General features: G+C 33.1%; 4 protein-coding genes across 5 annotated transcripts; 2 read left to right on the top strand and 2 right to left on the bottom strand.

The window, feature by feature from the left end:
* Nucleotides 1-3,170: 3,170 nt before the first annotated feature.
* Nucleotides 3,171-5,807, bottom strand: LOC113860818. The gene is made up of 4 exons (XM_027493333.1): nucleotides 5,390-5,807; nucleotides 4,000-4,445; nucleotides 3,415-3,739; nucleotides 3,171-3,343 (listed from the first exon to the last, which is right to left on the bottom strand). The coding sequence occupies exons 1-4, from the start codon at nucleotides 5,805-5,807 to the stop codon at nucleotides 3,171-3,173; spliced, it is 1,362 nt and encodes a 453-aa protein (XP_027349134.1).
* A 766-nt stretch (nucleotides 5,808-6,573) lies between these two features.
* On the top strand, nucleotides 6,574-11,552 carry LOC113862974 (DEAD-box ATP-dependent RNA helicase 57). 2 transcript variants are annotated; one of them, XM_027496314.1, is made up of 12 exons: nucleotides 6,574-6,756; nucleotides 6,860-6,989; nucleotides 7,079-7,206; nucleotides 7,291-7,382; nucleotides 7,515-7,611; nucleotides 7,787-7,867; nucleotides 7,935-8,167; nucleotides 9,189-9,383; nucleotides 9,490-9,580; nucleotides 10,006-10,128; nucleotides 10,480-10,630; nucleotides 10,776-11,552. In XM_027496314.1, the coding sequence occupies exons 1-12, from the start codon at nucleotides 6,676-6,678 to the stop codon at nucleotides 10,973-10,975; spliced, it is 1,602 nt and encodes a 533-aa protein (XP_027352115.1). In that variant the 5' UTR covers nucleotides 6,574-6,675; the 3' UTR covers nucleotides 10,976-11,552. The 2 variants fall into 2 exon arrangements, with proteins under 2 accessions (XP_027352115.1, XP_027352116.1); XM_027496315.1 differs by having other exon boundaries at nucleotides 10,480-10,567; nucleotides 10,776-11,328.
* A 530-nt stretch (nucleotides 11,553-12,082) lies between these two features.
* LOC113861995 (pentatricopeptide repeat-containing protein At3g53360, mitochondrial) lies at nucleotides 12,083-15,724 on the bottom strand. The gene is made up of 2 exons (XM_027495140.1): nucleotides 15,618-15,724; nucleotides 12,083-15,202 (listed from the first exon to the last, which is right to left on the bottom strand). The coding sequence occupies exon 2, from the start codon at nucleotides 14,761-14,763 to the stop codon at nucleotides 12,448-12,450; it is 2,316 nt and encodes a 771-aa protein (XP_027350941.1). The 5' UTR covers nucleotides 14,764-15,202; nucleotides 15,618-15,724; the 3' UTR covers nucleotides 12,083-12,447.
* Nucleotides 15,725-16,783: 1,059 nt separating this feature from the next.
* Nucleotides 16,784-19,030, top strand: LOC113861996 (probable beta-1,4-xylosyltransferase IRX9). Its single transcript, XM_027495141.1, has 3 exons — nucleotides 16,784-17,516; nucleotides 17,851-18,082; nucleotides 18,846-19,030. The coding sequence occupies exons 1-3, from the start codon at nucleotides 16,849-16,851 to the stop codon at nucleotides 18,975-18,977; spliced, it is 1,032 nt and encodes a 343-aa protein (XP_027350942.1). The 5' UTR covers nucleotides 16,784-16,848; the 3' UTR covers nucleotides 18,978-19,030.
* Nucleotides 19,031-20,045: the final 1,015 nt, after the last annotated feature.

Below are 20,045 nucleotides of genomic sequence, written 5' to 3'. Positions count from 1 at the left end.
TATATCAGAATAAATTTTGTGTGAATTTTTTTTTAAAACCTTTAAACATATATGAAAATATTGTATATTCATCTCAAAATTTTCAAAACTTTAAAACTAATTCCTAAAAGAACACTTCCTATAAGTATTTTTATAGTCTTCAGCTTTCTGTATATTGAGTTAAGATATAATTCCATCATCTTAAGATTTAAATCATAAAAAAATGCCACTTTAATTTAATGTTTTATAGTTATAGTTTTCTAGCTATCATTTTTTTAATTTTTTAATTCAATCAAGTTATATATATATATATATATAAACTATGCCAAGATTATGGATTGAAATACTTAAAAAATACTGCACAACTTTATGTTGAAGAAAATTCAGATAAGTAGAGTAACTACATTCAAATCAGGGAATGATATTAAAATAGATAAACTGAGGAGTTACCATTTTCTTAATATAGTTTTTTTTTTTATATCTTATACATTCAAAGGATTTAATCCAAATATTATTCAAATGGTTTTACATATTAACTAATTTATATCTGATGATTTCTCATATATCATATTACGATGCAGTGATTCTTGACTTGAGGCAGACAGTTTACTTTGATAGATGTAGATTGATGAATGAGTTATTTTGTAATGAGGAGTTATATTCATACAGGGGACAGTTGGATCCGGGAAAAACCAAGAAAATGAGAAGAAAGAAATAAGAAAAGAAGCAAGACGAGTGTTTCAGACAATCCATTCCACTCGGGCAATTGAAAGGAAAATTATGATTGGACTGTTTTTTCTTCTTCTTTTTATTTTAGGTTATTATTGACAGGTGAAAATGTTCTTACACTAAATGAAAAGGGCTAACTTCCAAATTTTGGTAGTAGTATACCGGTTTAATTTTAGTGCACTAATAAATATATATCATAAATATAACTTTTTAATTAATTATTATCAATTAAAGTTAATATTTTCCATGAATATAATAATTTATAATTAAATATAAAAATATACTATTAATATATTTAAATTATTAAAAAAAACTAATTATAGAGAGTGAGAAAAGCGAAAAGATAGTAATAGTTGAACAAAATACTTCAACATAACTCAATTAATTAGTTGATAAATATAAATTTTGAATCTGCAGATTTAATCTTCAATAATTCACTCTCCTCCTCCCTTCATAAGACGTTGAATAAATTTCTTTTGATTGCCAAAAAAAGTTAAGTGCTCAAAATTTTGAATGAAGTTGCATACACACGAGTTATTCGGCGAATTATTTAATTATTTAATTTAATTTTACCGTAAACAAAGCTAATTTTGATTAGTTTTTTTTACTAACTATATTTATAAATACTACTCCGACAAAAATTATTCCAATATATTAGAGAAAAGAAGGGAGAATGATTAGTTAAGAGAAAAAATTTTTGCAAAAAATTTGTGTCAATATGTCTCTGATTTATCTCTACTTAAATTTCTCTCAAACCAGATGGAAGAATCACTAAGTAATTCTTACATTGAATTGACCATCAAATATAAATTTTAAAATTTTTAAATCATTTTTTAAGTTATAAGTACAATATAAATTGATTTTAATATATATCAACACTTGAATTTACAAGTGATTTATATCACTTTAACTTAAGTAATAATATTTTTCATTATTTTCAAAGTCTGACTTAATTATTTTTTTTAGTTGTATGACATTAATCTTAATTTTTGTTTGTCATTTTTTGTTAGTTGTACTATGTAACCCAAAATAATTTGAATCAATTTTCATAAAACAAATAGTTTAAGCGAAAAAAAAACTTTAAGCAAAAAAATAAACATAAAGCTTTAATTTTCATTCAATCTTCTCTTCTCCTTCTTTCTAAACCTAACATTTCTTCTTCAAACTCCACATTCAACTTCCTTTAACCTTCAAATTCAATTTTCTTTTTTTTCTTATACCTAACTCTTCACTTTCCTTTCTAATTCTCTTTTTCTTCAATTTTATATCCAACTCCTCTCTTTTTCTTCACATTTTTACCTTACTTAATGCTTATTTGTTTCACTTTTCTCTATAGTCAACTCTTTACTTTTCTCTTTTTTTTTTCATGAAATAGTTATCTAAAAAAAAATAGATATTGCACATTTTAGTGGTAGTTTAATTCAGGAATTGCCTCTTCAGATTAAAATACATTTATTTGAACATGATGCATCTCAGATGCTTTGCAAGATTGCGATGACAACGAAAATATTATTTTTCTTTCCAAAACTATTATTCTTTTAAGGTTAGGAGAGAAAAGAATAGTGAAGGGTTTAGAATAGCTTGAGCCAACAGCGGTGATTGGTTATGGGCTACTATGAATTATTCTTTTCATATAATAATATAAAGTAAAACGCAAGCCCCACTACCCTGGCCTCACGCCTTTCCGTACTGTCTCAGCACACAGTAAGTCAACCAACACTATGTTCAAGATTCTGTTTGTAACATTTATGTTCCATATTTCAAAGTCTCACTTAAAATACAGTCGAGATTAACGATAGCTTATAAACATTTGTTTCCTCTGACTTTAAAAAGAGGCTTACAAGGATGAAAATAGACAACATTTCAAAAATTGTAAAATTAATAATATTTTTTAAAAATTTATGTAAGATTATACTAGATAAATAATTACATCTAATATTTTTTATTAAAATTACGTATTTTAAAATATTATCATTTTTAATGAAATTTACTGTTTATAACTTCTTAGTACAGATACGAAGCAAAATCTCAATGCAATTCTGTGATTTCAGTGTATATCATAGTTCTGTGGGAGAAGAAATCTCCCAACAAGAGAGCATAGAAGTAAAAAAGTTTTCAGTTTCAAGCACACTCTATTCCTTCTGCCACTCGTGAATATAGCTTGTGAACCAAACAGGTGAGGCATTATGGCCCCCCTGTGACAACTGCAAATCCATCTGAGATCAGTCCGGTCCTTGAAAGTAGACGCTGAAATATAAAATCCTCAAGATCAAGTACTATATTCACACGTCCATACTCCACGGTACACCATTACTTCTTGATTGCAAGTTGCAACTTCACATGTATTAAAAATATAACAACTTGAGAGTTGAGATCTCGTATTTTTAGAATTATAAATTATCAATATCTGAGTCATGTATTACCTTTTTTTATGTATCACTAATTCACTATACATCATGTTGTTAATACCCTGTATGCCCATATAGATCAGACTCATCAGAGTCACTTCTTGGGTAATAAGAACATGATTCAGAATCAACAGATCTTTTCACTCCACCAACTGATTGCTTTGACTCCGTGTCCATAGTATTAGAGTCCCAATCGTTGGCTCCCTTGTGAGCCTCAATTTCAACATCTGAGAACAATGTTGTATATTAGAGATACAGATTTGGCTAATAAAGAAAAACGAATGAAATATAATTGCACCTTTAAGGAAACAAAGCAATATTGACTTTAAAGAGAGGCGATCAAGAGTAGAAACAATCATGCCTGAATCTGTTGATAGAGGTAGTTCAAAATCAGTAAGGAGTCGGACACAGTTCTTTAGTGCCTGTAGTTCAGCTTCCTTCTCATAGAGTTTAGATTGAGCCAGGTTTAGCTCAGATTCCAGATCCGCAATCTGGTTTTCTTGCTGTTCTATCAGCAACTGACATAGTTTCTGATTCAGTTCGTATGGTGATATTCCACGGTGTTGAGAAGAGTTGAAATTCCACTCATCTGTTTCATCACAACCTTCATTTGGATCTTTAACCTGCGAAGGAGTTCCTTGGTCATACACTCATACACCAACTGAGATCATGAAAATTTCTCAAATTGATGAACGTCATTAACACTTTTTTAGCACATTTTATAATATATTTCACGCGATTATTTATAAAATAAATACTTTGACTTTTCAAAAAGTACTTTATTCTAAAAAAGTGTTAAAAGGCAACCTTTCTCAAATTTCTCAAATTTGAATGACGAAACAAAAAAGTTGAAAATTTTCTAATCCAAAATAAAGAAGTTCACCTCATCTAATTTTGGCCATAATTCTTCTTGGCAATTAGTGTCAATAGTATGCCCAGGAAGCTTTTGGAGTTCAAATTCGAGTTCTGCTTCCAGTTGATCCATTTCCAGAATCAGCGGATCTGACTCGTCTGTAAGAGAACTACTTTCACATTCGCCATTATTAATTACCGGGAAACTCCAAAATTTGATATCAGTGTCTCCGAGTTCACTCTTTGTCTTCTTGAGCATTATTGCATCATCCATGGCACTCATTTTGCAAGAATCTATACCAGTATTGCCAACATAATCTAAAGCAAGTAATGATTTTCTTCTGTTGAGCTCAGATTTTAGTTCCTCAACAACTTTTGTTGTCTTACTCACGATCTTAGTCAGTTCATTGATCTCAGCTTTTCCAGGCATCATGCACATGATACCAAAGCTAACTCCCCAACCAAATAAGGTGCTTGCTGAAGAATATAACATGATATTAAAAGTTAAAACTCAGTTTTTGCAAAGAACTAGGAAAATTCAGTTTCAAAACAAAAAATTTAAAAGCTGAATTATTTTTATTAGGCTGGAGTCCAATTTCGACAAACGATTTAGACTGTTTGTGTTTTAGCACAAGTTTATATTTTATTCAAGAATTTATAATTTATTTTTCAACATGCTAATAAAATTATTTGGTGAATAAAATATAAAAAAGCAAATTTTATCAAATAGAACTTAATCTAGTCCAAATTAAATACATACACATATACATTATTTTATTGATAAAACTAAAATATTATTTATACTTATATAACTATATAATTATAAAATTTTATTTTTTTAAGATCTTATTCTATAAATTGTGTTTATTATTCGAATGTTTTTATACACTTTAAGTTTTTTTAATCATGCTAAATTAATTTATATCAATATTTTATTTAAAATTTATTCTTGTGTCTGTTTATTTGAAAGGTTTGTACTGTATTAAAAAATAATTGAGTAAAATTATGTAAATTAAACTGTTTATTTGAAATAAATTAAGATTCATAGATAGCCATTTAACAAAATAAAACAAAAACAAAAAATAATTCAATCCAAACCGTTTTAAACTGTATTCAACAGAATCAGATTTTACATTAAAATATGATATAAAAAATATTGATTCAATATTTTTACCTCCCAAAATTAATTCAATTCAATCTACAAATATTGAAGAGTCTGGTCTCTCTCCATTTCTAACAACACATAAATTCATTATTTTCATCCTTTATTTTCTATCATCATCAACTGTGACAAATATGATATACTTGCTACCAAGCTCAGTAGCCACTTAAAAATTTTCAAACAATCTTCTTAAAGTTCAGCAGAAGTGAAAAAGAAAGAGAAAAAATTTTGAATGGAATAACACAGAAAAAATGCTAACCTTTAGAAGAACAAAATGCATTTTTCCGAGCTATATTCTTCATGGCTTTTCTCCTATTGGAACACAAAGGAAACCTCTTTCCACCGTTCCTACGCTCCGATCGTACTTCAGCGACTGATCCCAGTTCAACCTTTGCAATTCTGATTCCGTTCTTAGACCCTCGGCGACCCATCACGTGTTTATTAGACCCACCTTGTCTCAGCAATTCCGAACTATTACTAGAACAGGTTTCTATCACAGATTCGTGGGACTTGCTTAGGAACATGAGATTGACATTGTCAACGGAATTCACTGTCGTTTGAACTGCTTTGTCCTCATTGCATTGCTGGGTTTGTTGGGTGTTGATGAGGCTAAGGAATCGCTTTGCGACGAAAGCTGTGGATCCGGCTACAGCAGCAGCCAATAGAATTTGCCACATTGAAACAAAGCGAAAGTGCCAAATTCAACTGAAAGTTTTGACACTCTGCGCATTCAAACAGGTAGTAGATTATAAGAACCGATTGAGTGTGATGTTTGAATGTTTGTATCGCGTTCTTCCCGCTTCTGTCCGTTTTAGCTTTGGAACTTTTCGATTCTCCTACGCTACTTTGAACCCAATGATATCAGTTTTGATTTTTCACTTTAAGACAGACAGTTATCGTTCTTACCATAACGAGCAGTGAAAGTTGTGTTAGAATATACCAAAACAATTCAGTATCTTTGTTTAATTGTAAAATATTTTTTTGATGGTTATTTCTGGGAATTAGTTTTTAACTTTTTTTTATTATCCTCTAAAATTGGTTTTCGTATTTTCTTATTACTTGATATTTACCTCTCCATTTATTAAAGGTATGATTTAGTATTAGTATAAATAATTATTCTTATTTTATGTTTTAATATACCACAAATACTTTTTCAATTCATGATGAATTGGTTGTGATTCATACCAAGTTCTCACAGTAAGTCAAGAAGTGATGAACGATGATTTTTCTCTTACTTCAAATTTTATATCAACTAGCTTTTCAAAATTATAATAATTGTCGTCATATTTGGTAGAGCTCATGTTATATTATTTAAAAGGTTATTAACATGTTTTTATTTTATATCAAAAGTAATGAAAATTAAACATGATGTAATCTTTACCCATTGGGCCCACTCTGACGCTGTGGCGGAAGGCCCAAATATAATGGTGTCTTAAAAAAATTTCAGAACACAAAGTAGAAGGGGCTGGCCGCAGCGAAAGAGAGAAGAGAGGAACTACTGTTCATTACAGAAACCCCTAATTGCTGTGTTGTGTTGCAATCCCAATGGCCAACGACTCGTCGTTTTTGTTCGCCGGTATTCGTTTCGACAGAAAGAAGTTCGGCTCCGATATTGCGAGGTTCCAGGTGCCAATCTCTTTCTCTTCCTCATATATGCGCTTATTCACCTGTTTCAATGTCAATGCCACATATCAATAACTATTACTATTTGTCGTTAATTTCCAAAAAGAAAAAAGATAGTGATAATAATTCAGTGAATGTTTGGAGCGCCGCTGAAGATGAAAGCGAGAAAATAAGGGAAACCGTGGAAGAGATAACAGCGTCGACGAAGAAGAGGAAACGCAAGGGAACTTCTTCCGGTACTCACATTTTCGTGCTTTACCATGCTATCTCTTGTATTCAACGTTCTATGTCTCACTTTTGTTTCGTTTTTGTAAATGCACAAAAGAAACAGTCGAAGGATTCAGTGTGTTCAGAAATTCGACATCGGTGACGCAATCGAACGATGATGAGGTTCGAGCTGATGAAGAGTCCGTTAAGCTGAATAAGAAGAAGGAACAAAATAGGCAACTCGAGGTTTTGTTTCTGTTTTGTGCAATGTACTTAATTCTCAGTGTTCTTATGTTTGTGCAATGATTTCATATTTTGATTTGTTTTCAGCGGGATGCTATCTTCAGAAAGAAGCACAACATTCATGTCTCTGGCTATAACGTGCCGTCTCCGCTTCTAAACTTTGATGAGTTGAAATCGAGGTATCTTTTGCTAGAAGGTTATGTTATCCTGTTTCTGTGAAGGGAAACCACCTTGTATTCTGTTTGCTTTTTATTATGCTCATTATGTCTAGAAGATTGCTATGGTTTTGAATCTGAATGAATTGTTCACAGATATAAATGTCAGTCGTATTTATTGCGCAATCTGAAAGAACTTGGATTCAGGGAGCCAACACCTATTCAAAGGCAGGCTATTCCAGTACTTTTACATGTATGGATTTTCTTTCAAGTTACTTGTGCTATAATTATTTTGCATCAATGTTTTGGTCTTCAGAAAATCGTTACTGAAGTTTGATCATGATTCATAGGCACTTATGTTGTCATAGAGTTATGTATTAACATAATATTTGTTTTTACTGTCATGTTGCTTCCATTATTTGGGATAGGGTCGTGAATGCTTTGCTTGTGCACCAACTGGCTCTGGGAAAACCTTTGCATTCGTGTGTCCAATGCTTATGAAGCTGAAGGTACTGATTATTTTCTCCAACTTTGTTTTCAGTTCCCATGATCTTGGTAATCAACTATGTTTTACAGGCTGCCTCAAAAGATGGCATTCGAGCTGTTATCATTTGTCCTACCCGTGAGTTATCTGCTCAAACATATCGAGAGTGCAAAAAGCTTGCTAAGGGAAAAAAATTTCGTATTAAGTTTATGACCAAACATCTTGCAAGAAATGCTGAATTTTCCAAAAATCCATGTGATATACTTATATCCACACCACTTCGATTACGCCTGGCTATCAAAAAGAAGAAGGTTGATCTCAGCAGGTATGTGATGATGAATTTTAGTTTTGTTGATTTAAACTTCAAATCCTTGAAATGTTAGTCAAGTAATCATTAGATTACATGCATCTTTGAACCATAGGAAATAATGTTTGCAGAGATAGTTTATAGCTTCTCTCTTTCTCATTCTGCAGTTTTCCAATCATAAATAATTGATTGAACTATCCATGCTTTGTCAATTGTATCAATCAATTGCATATTTGATATGAAATGGTCTCCAGGGATGGCATGTATGATAACTTTTAGGAACATTTTTCCTGTTAGTATTCATTCCCTTTACTGCTTTTTTAATTGCATTTATACTTTGATATGAGTAATTTTCTGTGCTACAAGTGATAATGTCCATGTACATTTCATTGTTATGGTGATGAAATTCAACGTAGAAACATTTATGACTACAATGAAAGTTGTTTCCAAGTATAAGCTATAGACCTACTTGTTTACTAATTTTTTATGCAAACTATATAGTGTTTGTATCTACTACTAGTTTAAAGTATGCACTAAATGAAGTAGACTCAAATAACCACTTGATCATTCAGTTGACTTGCAAACAATAGGCCTGAGCTGGACAGACAAAGTTGAATTTTAGGATTTGGCCAGTTGCATTGTATTAAGTCAACTTAATAGTTAATATAAGTGTTATTTTAGTGGCATAAAGCATTTGTGGAAGAGAATACTTCCATACAAGTTGATAGAACTCAATATCCCACTGAATATTTCATAAAATTAATTTGTAGTTGTTTTGCCCTTTAAATAGACATTATGTAATATAAAGATAAATTTGATTGCACATAACGATTAAAAACAGTATGTTCCGACTGCAGTTGGTGTGGCATCACTTTGTAGGTCTACTACTTATATTGCTTTAATCATTAGAAAGTTTGGCTGGATGTTTTTAGCTTATATTACAATTGTGTCTATAATGTCACTATTAAATATGCAATGTGATTTATTCAATACCTCAACATGTTGATTTCTTTTTCTTCCAATTATTTCGGTGTCTCAGGGTTGAGTATCTTGTCCTTGATGAATCCGATAAGCTATTTGAGCCTGAACTGTTCAAGCAGATTGATTCTGTTATCAAAGCATGCTCAAATCCCTCAATAATACGTTCACTGTTCAGTGCTACTTTACCTGATTTTGTTGAAGATCGAGCTCGAGAGCTCATGCATGATGCAGTTCGTGTAATTGTTGGTAGAAAGTAAGTTCATTTCAAGCATTTAAAAACATGACACTCCTGAGCATAACCTTAGTACAGTTTTCCTCCTTATTTATTAGTTCATGTCTAATGCTCTTATGTGAATTAGGAATATGGCTTCGGAAACAATAAAGCAAAAATTGGTTTTTACTGGAAGTGAAGAAGGAAAACTTCTAGCAATTCGTCAAAGTTTTGCAGAGGTACATTGCTAATATAAATGTTTAGAACAGATAGCTTTGGTCACTCTGATTTTCTTGCCCATCAAGAGGTTGTGGGTCTCAACACAACTAATCATCAGTGGGCTGTTTGAAAATAAATTAGAAATGTTGCTACAGTACTATTGATATGTGTTTCCTATCATTAATTTATCTTCTTTGTAATTTGGTGATCTTGTTTGCTTATTATGTGCTGAATAAATGTAATTAAACTTTCTGGTTATTCTGGGTATGGAGTTGTATGATGTACATAATGTTAAATAACTTTGAATGCTTATTTTTGTATCACTTACCTTTGGAACTTGTGGAAGGCACACAATATTGCAGTACCTCCTATTAGCTCATTCCTATTGATATTTTTTGGTTGCTTGCCTTTGTTGACCAATTTTTTTTACTGCAACATCTTGTAGAGTCTAAATCCTCCAGTATTGGTCTTTGTCCAAAGCAAGGAGCGAGCCAAGGAGCTGTATGGTGAACTGGCATTTGACAACATTAGGGTTGATGTCATCCATTCTGACTTGTCTCAAGAAGAGGTAGTTCTCAATTCCTTTGAACAATAAAAGTTATTTATTGGGAAATACAAAGAAAACTGGGAACATTCCCCCTCTCCTCCAAACAACACCAAAGCAAAAAGTAAACTGCTAAAGTATGTGATTAAGGTCTGGTCTTTATTATTTGTCCCACGTAATGATATTCATTCTGACTCTTTCTGTTCTTTATACTTGGGCTATATTACTCTAATTATCAGAGTTCATGACAAACCTATTTTAATAATTAATTTTGTTTTAATCTCTGTTATCTTCTGCAATATGTACTCTAATACTAAAGTATAATTTAGCAGTTTTTGTGATCCCCTTTAATTTAATCTCTTGCATTATATACAGCGGGAAAATGCCGTTGATAATTTCAGAGCTGGAAAAACATGGGTTTTGATTGCTACCGATGTAGTTGCTCGGGGCATGGATTTCAAAGGTGTAAACTGTGTTATCAATTATGATTTTCCAGATTCTGCTGCTGCATATGTCCACAGAATTGGTATGTGCAGTTATATTAATGTTTTAAATTTGAGAAGAAATATTTAGAGGGATTACAGTTTGTATTATTTTTTCATGGAGCCTTTTGTTTGCTATATTATTATTATTTTGCTGAATGCTAATAGAAAATGTTGATTTTTAAATAGGTCGTTCTGGTAGAGCGGGGAGGACTGGAGAAGCGATTACTTTTTACACGGAAGAAGACATTCCATTCCTACGGAATGTGGCTAATCTTATGGCAACATCAGGCTGTGACGTTCCATCTTGGTTCATGGAATTGCGCAAAAAGAAGTGGAAAAAGCACCGGCCCAAGAGAGATTCAATCTCAACCAAACCAGACCTATAAGCCTACAACAGCAAGGAATGAGAACAAGTTATTAACCCTAAAAAATTTTGTAGTGTATATTTCTTAATAGGCCGGGCAACATAATTTCAAGATTCTTCATTCGCCATCACCCCAAAAAAGCTTTGTAACACATGAAAAGGGGGGAGGCGTCAGGTGGCAATTGTGGCCACGAGAGAATCACGTTTTAAGCTAATGCAATCGGGTAGCTGGCACGGTTGCCTGCACAAGTTTAAAACATGATAGCACTGTACCAATACCCCATGCCCTCCTCAGCCCCTAATGCTGCCATCGTAAGCTTTATTATCTCTTACAAAATTTTTGCGCCTAGCCTTGTATTGAACATGGAATTTCTTTGATCCCTAGAGTGTGTGAGTTGATAAACTGAGAAATTCCTTTCATTAAATGTTTTTTGATTGTTGAGGATGATAGGGATCATTTAAGTTTGATAGTCAAACTTTTGTAAGAATTTTTATTTTATTTCCAAGTCATTATTTCGATCTGCTTCAGCCATCTCTGGTAAATGTGACTATTTTTCCTTAGTATTATGACGATTGTCCTAATACCAGGGCATGCGTTGCAATATATGCCCAGTTTTTAGCATATGTTAACGTTAGGTATTTATTTTACAATTTTCGTTACTAAAGAGATGATAAATGTAGGCAAAGTGACTTACATAGAATTTAATTTCAGGATCAAATAGTTTCCAAAGAAATTTCATTCCACAACCCATACCTTTTCGTTCTTAAATTTTATGTAAAATACTTTAATTATAATATTTTTCAGAAAGGAAAATAAGGTGGCTAAATAGCTGCAGAATTCACTACTTTTTCGAAGGTAACGTTCCACTTCTCTTTTGTGTTTCTTCTTAAAAATTGTTAAATATATTTTAAAAAAATATTACAAATAAAAGTTTGGATGGATTTTTACTTTTAAAAAGACATGTAAAATTCTTACAAATTAAAGTTTTAAAAAATGAACTGAATTTATATAAAAGCTAGCCTGCGGAACACATACATAAACTAGGGTAGTTTATTAGTTTACAAATGAATCTCTAATGAAATGATGGGTGTTAAAAAGTTCCTACGACATATTCAACAGTCTTACTAACAAACAAATAATCACTATAATTGATGCCAAATCCTTATCCATCAATTGCGGCAAAAATATGGAAGTCATTAGCATCAGATAACGGAAAAACACTCGGCAGTTCAGGTCAGCTAAAGTAGTAAACTGTGGAAAAATATAGACTACATGGTTGAGTGAAACCTACATGCCAATAAATCACACACAACACACCACCACTTACTAAAACACAAAACGGGAATAATGATAAGATTTTACATTTTAGTATTAACAGTGTCACTGTCCCTTGGGATCAGTCATCACAAAATTTTCTTGTGCTGCAACTAAACTATCTAGACGTAGATCAAAATCAATATAGATTTGGGAAGGATCATCACCATCGATGACTCCTACAAAATGCTAGTGTCAAACCTCTGACAAGGATCATAACCATCATCCAGCATTTGCAACCATAAATCTTCAAGCATTGTGTAGATTTTGTCCCTTTGTGGATGTGAACTATCTTCTGAGAAGAACACATGGATCTTCTCCTTAACTTCTATCCAACTTTGACCAGGAACCTTTTGTACCCCAATTTGTTTCATCAAGTTCCTTAGTTTGGCAACTTCTTTCCAGTTGCCAGCAGCAGCATAAATATTAGAAAGTAGCACTAGAGCAGCAGAATTGCAAGGATCCTGTTTTAGTATATTTTCTGCAGCCCGCTCTGCAATGTCAACATTACCATGAATTTTGCAAGAAGCAAGTAGAGTTTTCCATGTAGTAATGTCAGGGTCAAATCCCGTTTCCGTAATAAAATTCTCTGCTTCATTCAAGCATCCTGCACGAGCAAGCAAATCAACCATACAAGATATGTGCTCTCTCGTAGGTGGAATCCCTAGTTCCACTTCCATGGTTTTATATAAGTGCCAGCCTTCCTCCACCAATCCAATGTGACTGCATGCACTAAGTACCCCCAGATATGTCACTTCGTTAGGCTGAATACCAAGATTCCTCATCATTTTAAAGAGATTAAGAGCTTCATGTCCAAGTCCAAACTGAGCATAACCAACAATTAAACTACTCCATGAGACAATATCTGGGTTTTGGGTTGAATCAAAAACATCTCGAGCTTGTTTAAGTGATCCACACTTTGCATACATATCAATCAATCTATTGCTGACAGAAACATCAACCACAAGCCCACTTTTAACACTAAAGCAATGAACTTGATTCCCAACTTCTAGAGATGCCAATTCTGCACAAGTTCCTAATATGGTAGTTATGGTGATGTTGTCAGGCTTATTTTCAGAGAAAAGCATTAACTTGAATAATCTGAAAGCCTCTTCTGCTTGTTTGTGCTGCAAGCATGCTGAAAGAATTGCATTCCAAGAAACTAAATTGGCATTTTCGCTTATATCTTTGAAAATATTGAATGCATCATATAGATTTGAACACTTTGTGTACATGGTTAGCAAAGAGTTACATACGGTTGCTTCCCTATCCATCCCTATTTTGATAATGTAAGAATGTATTTGCGTGCCTTGGTTGAGTGTAATGGGGCTCCCGCAAGCACAAAGTAATGAGAGAAAAGTAATGCTGTCCGGCGTCAAACCTGCATGTATCATGTCACAGAAAAAAGATACGGCTTCGTTTACATCACCACTGTCAGAAAATGCTGCAATAATTGCATTCCATGACACTAAATCAGGGCTTTCAATCTGATAAAAAGCCTTTTTTGCTGAAGGTAAGAAACCAGATTTTGCATACATGTCACAGAGGGAACATCCAGCAAAAATGTTTCCCCCTAAACCAAACTTAACACACACTCCATGTATTTGCCTCCCAAATTCAGGTTCCAGAAGCCTGCTGCAAGCACTGAATACACTGCCAAATATAAACTCATTTGGATGATAAACACCATGCCTGAGCATATCTCTGAAAAGATACAAAGCTTCCATCCCATAACCAAGTTTGGTAAACCCTGTAATCATGGAAGCCCAAGATATTAAATCCTTCGTAGAAATCATAGTAAACACATCTGAGGCACGTGCAATTTGTTCAAACTTTGTATACATTGAAATAAGAGCATTTTGTGCAACCAAGTGATGATCATACCCTGATTTAACAACATGGGCATGCAGTTGCCAGCCCAAATATACATCCCCTGCAATGCAGCAAGCCTTAATTATGCTTCCAAAGGTTAACTGGTCTGGGAAATGACCTGATCGAAGCATTTGAATGTACATGATGATGGCATCATTCTCTTGACCATTCTGTGAGTATCCAGAAATCATTATAGTCCAAGAGACCACATTTTGCAGCTGCATTGCATCAAAAACTTCTCTAGCATACTTCAAAGAACCACATTTTCCATACATATTAAGAATATGATTTTGCAGAACAAGGTCATGTTGACAGTTGGATTTTAAAATGTGATCATGGATTTTCTTGCCATATTTAAGAGATCTAAAGTTGGTGCAGGCCAAGATTAAATTCAGATAGGTGCTTGGTTCTAGCTGGATACTCGAATTCTTCAGATGGAAATCAAATGCATTAAGTGCTTCTTTGTATTGTTGTTGCTTACACATTAAGTTGATGTAACCGTCGGTTGATAACCCTGTACTTAGATTGTTGAAAATTGATGGCAGGACACTAGGTCTAACATAATTATGTATACATCGAATTTGACTTTGAATGATCATGGACAAGGGATATTTAAAAATCATAAAAAGTATTTAAAAAAAAAAATCCTATAGTAGTCGAGAACCTAATTGGGTGAGATGGTGCCAGGACAGTAAAGTGGTCACAAATGAGTGTTTCTGGTTAATGAAACAAAAAAATCACAATTGGATGAACACATTGGGTGTACTTCTGTAAAGCCAGGTATTAAATATGAATTAAATGACTGCATGAGTATGAAGTAGCCTTGGCAAAAGCCTCCATCTTGATAGCAGCCGCTGGAGTCTGATGTTCCCTAAAAGAAATTCATTTATGACAATAGTAATATAAAAAAAATGCTAAAGGGCATCCACGAATCCAATAACATCATCTATGAGTTGAGCCATGCTGATAGTCAAAGATGTTACCAATATTGTTTGATTAGACAGACAAATTGATATGGAATTTCATCCGATCCGTCACCAAAACCAAGTGAAGAGATTCTCTCTGCATAAACCAAACATAAGCATGAGATTCTTCTACTAAAAGCATTGTTACTTAAAAATTAGAAACCCATCAATCTAAAATGGACAATTAGCTGTTATATCTCGTTAAAAGTATGCAACTAAGATAACTCTTTTAGATACTTCTCAAATGTAAAATGCATGAAAGATAAATATGAGCCATGTCACCGACTCTTCTAAAATCTCTTCCCAGCAGCTCTTGGTGGGCATTTATCGAACAGCAAGTATGCAAAAGAATTGCATTCTAAAATTCGAGCACAAGTAGTTGGAAAAACTGTGTACACGCACATGTGAAAAATAGTTTAACAAATAAACATATTAAGACAGCGAAAATCCTCCGAGAATGTTTTCGAATTAAAAATGGGTACCGCCAAAAAAGATAACTGAAAATAACGCACCTCAAAAGAAAACCTCTGCTCTCTCTGCACTGAGCAACTCTTCAGAGTGCACTCAAACGTTAGAAAGTAGAAATAGACAATGCTTGCAATAAAATAACTTCAATAGTACTCTGAGAAATCAGAATTTTTTTTTATTTAAGCTTTTGTGTGTATTAAAAAATTGTATATCACATTAACATATAGTGATAAAAATAATAAAATTTTTGAAAAATGAATCTCAGGTATGGATAAATTAATTTGGATATAATTTTTTTCTTCTCTTAACTCTTGGCATAATTGACAATTAATTTTAAACCTCTAATATTAATTTTATAACTTAAGTTAGAAGCTGAAGTAATATAATTATTTTTTATTATTGTTTTAATATGGGTATTAAATTTTTATTTGTTGTGATATAAGATGCTCGTATTTGCTTCTCCACTACTCTTCCTTTGTCCTCCTTTTTGGTCACGTCCTTTCTCATTTTTGTTAAGACAAAATTATATTTTTAATGGGCCTGAATTTTTTGTCAGATAATGGGCCTTACTGAAAGATGGTCCTCAAGGTGCGGGATGCGATAGATCATAGTTATGGACGTTGGGTGGCAAAGCCCACAACTCCGAAAGATTCAAACCCATTCACCGTAAAGGTTACTTCTCACCTGCCTTCGTACCATAATTCTATAAGCAACTGCCAAGAGAGTCGTTATGCTCATAATAATTACTTTAATAATCCTAATAATTTTCTCCAAAATCATAATTATTCTGACAAGAGATTCCAAAGTCATTGTTAAATTAATTTTGTATTCAGATTCCTTTTATTGGACTGGTCAAAACCAAATTAAAAATCAAACCCCTAACACCATCAGCATGATCACTAGTATTAGTTAAATGGCTAGGTACAACACATTCTTTATCGATGGATGGGTGCCATCTCAACTGCTATTTGGTGTAGAAAACAACCCATGGTCTCACACTAGCTACTTTTTGTTTTTATTTTTGTTATATTACTTTTACTTCAAGTGACAGCCAAGTGAAGCAATCCCTTACCTATGAAATACCTCCAAACAAAAGCTAAGCATTCAGTTTGGCAGTACCAATCATCACCACAATGGCTCCAACGTTTATGTGGTGCCCTTAAAGCCTCAAAGTTTATATTATAGTCCAAGGCCCCTCCTCTTGATTTTGTGCCCACAAGTGGTCATTGCATTCCACCCTGAAGGTTGTGCTTCAGGTGGTTACTTTTTGAGAAGATGGGTTCACTAGATAGATCAAAGAAGAAGGTTCATTTATGGAAAAAGGCCATGCTCCATTTTTCATTGTGTTTTGTGATGGGGTTCTTTACAGGCTTAGCTCCAACAGGTAAATCTTCTCTCTTTCCCACCAAAGTTGCTGCCTCAAATAGGACAGAATTTGCACCACAACCTAGTGAAATGTCACACCACACAACAAATGTCAATACAAGTTGGATAGCTCCAACGCCAGTTACCATGCCCATGAGGCCTAAAGTCCTTGGAAAGAAAACAACAACACCGAAGTTGCATGTAAAAGCACAGCCCCTGCTGAAGCCTAGAAGACTCATAATCATTGTGACTCCAACAAGCACCAAACTTCCCTACCAAACGGTGTTTTTGAGAAGGTTGGCAAATACTATAAAGCTGGTTCCTCAGCCATTGTTGTGGATTGTTGTGGAAGCTAAAACAGATTCCACAGAACTTCCAGAAATACTAAGGAAGACTGGCATCATGTATAGGCATGTGGTTTTCAAGGAGAACTTCACAGACTTAGAAGGTGAATTGAATCATCAGAGAAATCTTGCGCTTAAGCACATTGAACACCACAGACTCAACGGCATTGTACATTTTGCTGGCCTTTCCAATGTTTATGATCTCCAATTCTTCCATCAGCTTAGAGATATTGAGTATGATTTTTCAACCTCCTTGTACTACTATAGTTATTTTATTTCTATTTTTATGTTGTTTACATATATTATATCTTTTGGGCCAATTTTTAGTGGGGAAAAAATGTTCTAGTGTCTGGTGCTTATTATATTCTACATTTGTACTTCTAACTAGTGGGTGGAAGTATTAAACATAAACAATTTTTCTAATCCATGGTGGAAAGAAAAGTGGAAAATCTTTTGGTATACCGAACAAGAGTGACAATAACAATCATGCATTTTACTTCACACCTCCAAGCTTATTTTCTAACTAACATATCCTTCTAAATTATGCATTAATTTGTCAACCGAGCAGGGTCTTTGGAACATGGCCAACCGCATTGTTAGTTGCACATAGGAAGAAAGTGAAAATCGAAGGACCTGTATGCGATTCCTCACAAGTCATTGGTTGGCATCTAAGGAATATGAACAATGAGACTGATACAATCACTCCTCCCATTCATATTTCAAGTTTTGCATTCAATAGCTCCATCCTCTGGGACCCCGAGAGATGGGGTCGCACTTCCTCCGTTCAAGACACTTCCCAGGTAAATATTATTACCTAAATATAATTTTTTTATAGAGTTTTTTCTTATAATTATTTCTTGCATTCATTATTATTTTATAAAAATATCTATAGTAGAGATAAATTTAATGTCATCAGTGAAATTAACTATATTTTAAATTTTTGTCAAGTTGTTAAAAGGGTCTTATAATTAAAATTAAGAATTTACCTTAAGTTTTTAAATGAATTTTATGCATGATAAATACTTTATTATTTTTCTTTCTTTAATTAGTATGTCAATAATAATAAGAATCAATATCTAATCATTTGCATCCATAAAAATCATGCACTACTGGCATCCTTACCGTAAAGCCTATCTATATAAAATTAGATGGGTCTCTTTGAACATGATCATATCTTTGCTGCTTGAACTTTGCTTACGTTTAGTTAACGTTTGGCCAACCTCCAACTACTTTAGAAAGGAAAAAATCAAAGGAAAAAAACATTAAGATATTAGGTAATATAATGACACCTCGATTGACTAGTTGAACTAATCAGTATGCTAACAATGTAATATTTTCTACTCCGGCAATAATATCACTGATAATGCATGATGCTTCCTTTTACTCCAAGATAGAACCCACTTTCAAATTTCAATATTGTCACAATTAGAAAACGTAATACGTTTGAAATACAACTTACAAGATACATACATCATTATCACCTACAAATAATCTCTAACAAGGAGTTTTGTTGCCTTTTATTTTTGTCCTTATTATTGTTCTTATCTTTTTGTGGTTTTATAGAATTCAATCAAGTTCGTGAAGCAAGTAGTTCTAGAAGATGAGGCTAAGTTAAAGGGAATTCCACCAGAGGACTGCTCCAAAATCATGCTCTGGCGTTTCAATTTTCGTGCCCGAACCCACTCAAATCACTAATTACTAGTATCTACATGTTAGCCGAAGATAAAGGGGAAAGAAAGATGAAAAATAACGAATGTTGAAACAATATCGAAATTGGCAGTACAGGAATTGCTTTCCTACTACTGATAGAATTTTTTCATTTTTTTTTCTTTTTGCAAAATTCTCCGTATGTTTAATTGTTTATAGTTCCATCGATTCTTGTTATGTTCAAAATTTTTGTTAGCTTATGGAATTGAGAGGGTCTTCTGCTAAGAAGCAAAAACATTTAAAGCATATATGATCTTTTTCCAATAAGGTTCTCGACTCTGTGATAATTTTTTTTCGGGTGGGGGGATCAATTTATCGTATGTCTTCTTTTTTTTTTTTTTGGTCAACCAATTTATTGTGTATATGCTTAGTGATTTGTTCATGAAACAACTCGATCAAGGTCGGATTAGGCCTCGTGTCTTTTAGACTCTAATAGATAATTGAAAGTATGATGAAGCCTGGAAAGCTTAGCTTATAATATACAAATATTTGTACAAAATTACCATTATTAGATAGAATAATAACACTTTCATACCCATATTTGGGTGTAGTTTGGATGGAATAAATATAGAGATAAGAAGATAAACAAAATAAAAATGTCATTTATGGTGTGAATGTAAAAATATAAGTGTTATTAGTTATATAAACCATTTATCTGGTGGAGAATGGTAGAAGCAAAACTCTCAAAGGAAAATATGTAAAGCTTCTTATTATAATCAGCATAGATAAGCAGCGCAGAGAATTTGTACCGAAAAAAGTAATAAGCCTAGTGAAGCCAATCGCATGAACATGCAACTCCTTGGAGACCATGGTCAAACTCAAGCTTCTGTATAAAGAAAGACTCTGTGTTTTTTGTATGTAAAAAGAAGTGTCCCTATAATCCTCCATAGATAATTCTGTGATGAGCTTGAGTTTTTGTTTCTATATTTTTGTTAGAAATGTAAATAACTTGAGCTGAACAAAATTTTGACTATCTTAACTCAAATTAAACCTCTGTAGTAATGATAATACAATTCTCTGCATGCCCAATAAAACATATACACAAATAAGTGGTGC

This window comes from Abrus precatorius, unplaced genomic scaffold (genome assembly GCF_003935025.1).
Source record: "Abrus precatorius isolate BTA unplaced genomic scaffold, Abrus_2018 Scaffold3, whole genome shotgun sequence".
In the NCBI taxonomy this organism is placed as follows: domain Eukaryota; kingdom Viridiplantae; phylum Streptophyta; class Magnoliopsida; order Fabales; family Fabaceae; genus Abrus; species Abrus precatorius.
Note: the sequence above shows the minus strand (reverse complement) of the source record. Positions and strands in the feature narration are given on the sequence as shown.

Coding starts and splice junctions, on each gene's coding strand:
- LOC113860818 (XM_027493333.1), bottom strand. CDS start 5,807: ATGTGGCAAATTCTATTGGCTGCTGCTGTAGCCGGATCCACAGCTTTC. Junction 4,446..5,389: donor TGCATTTTGTTCTTCTAAAG/GTTAGCATTTTT, acceptor TATATTCTTCAG/CAAGCACCTTATTTGGTTGG. Junction 3,740..3,999: donor TATGGCCAAAATTAGATGAG/GTGAACTTCTTT, acceptor ACTCCTTCGCAG/GTTAAAGATCCAAATGAAGG.
- LOC113862974 (XM_027496314.1), top strand. CDS start 6,676: ATGGCCAACGACTCGTCGTTTTTGTTCGCCGGTATTCGTTTCGACAGA. Junction 6,757..6,859: donor CCGATATTGCGAGGTTCCAG/GTGCCAATCTCT, acceptor ATTTCCAAAAAG/AAAAAAGATAGTGATAATAA. Junction 7,207..7,290: donor AACAAAATAGGCAACTCGAG/GTTTTGTTTCTG, acceptor ATTTGTTTTCAG/CGGGATGCTATCTTCAGAAA.
- LOC113861995 (XM_027495140.1), bottom strand. CDS start 14,763: ATGATTTTTAAATATCCCTTGTCCATGATCATTCAAAGTCAAATTCGA.
- LOC113861996 (XM_027495141.1), top strand. CDS start 16,849: ATGGGTTCACTAGATAGATCAAAGAAGAAGGTTCATTTATGGAAAAAG. Junction 17,517..17,850: donor CATCAGCTTAGAGATATTGA/GTATGATTTTTC, acceptor TCAACCGAGCAG/GGTCTTTGGAACATGGCCAA. Junction 18,083..18,845: donor CCGTTCAAGACACTTCCCAG/GTAAATATTATT, acceptor GTGGTTTTATAG/AATTCAATCAAGTTCGTGAA.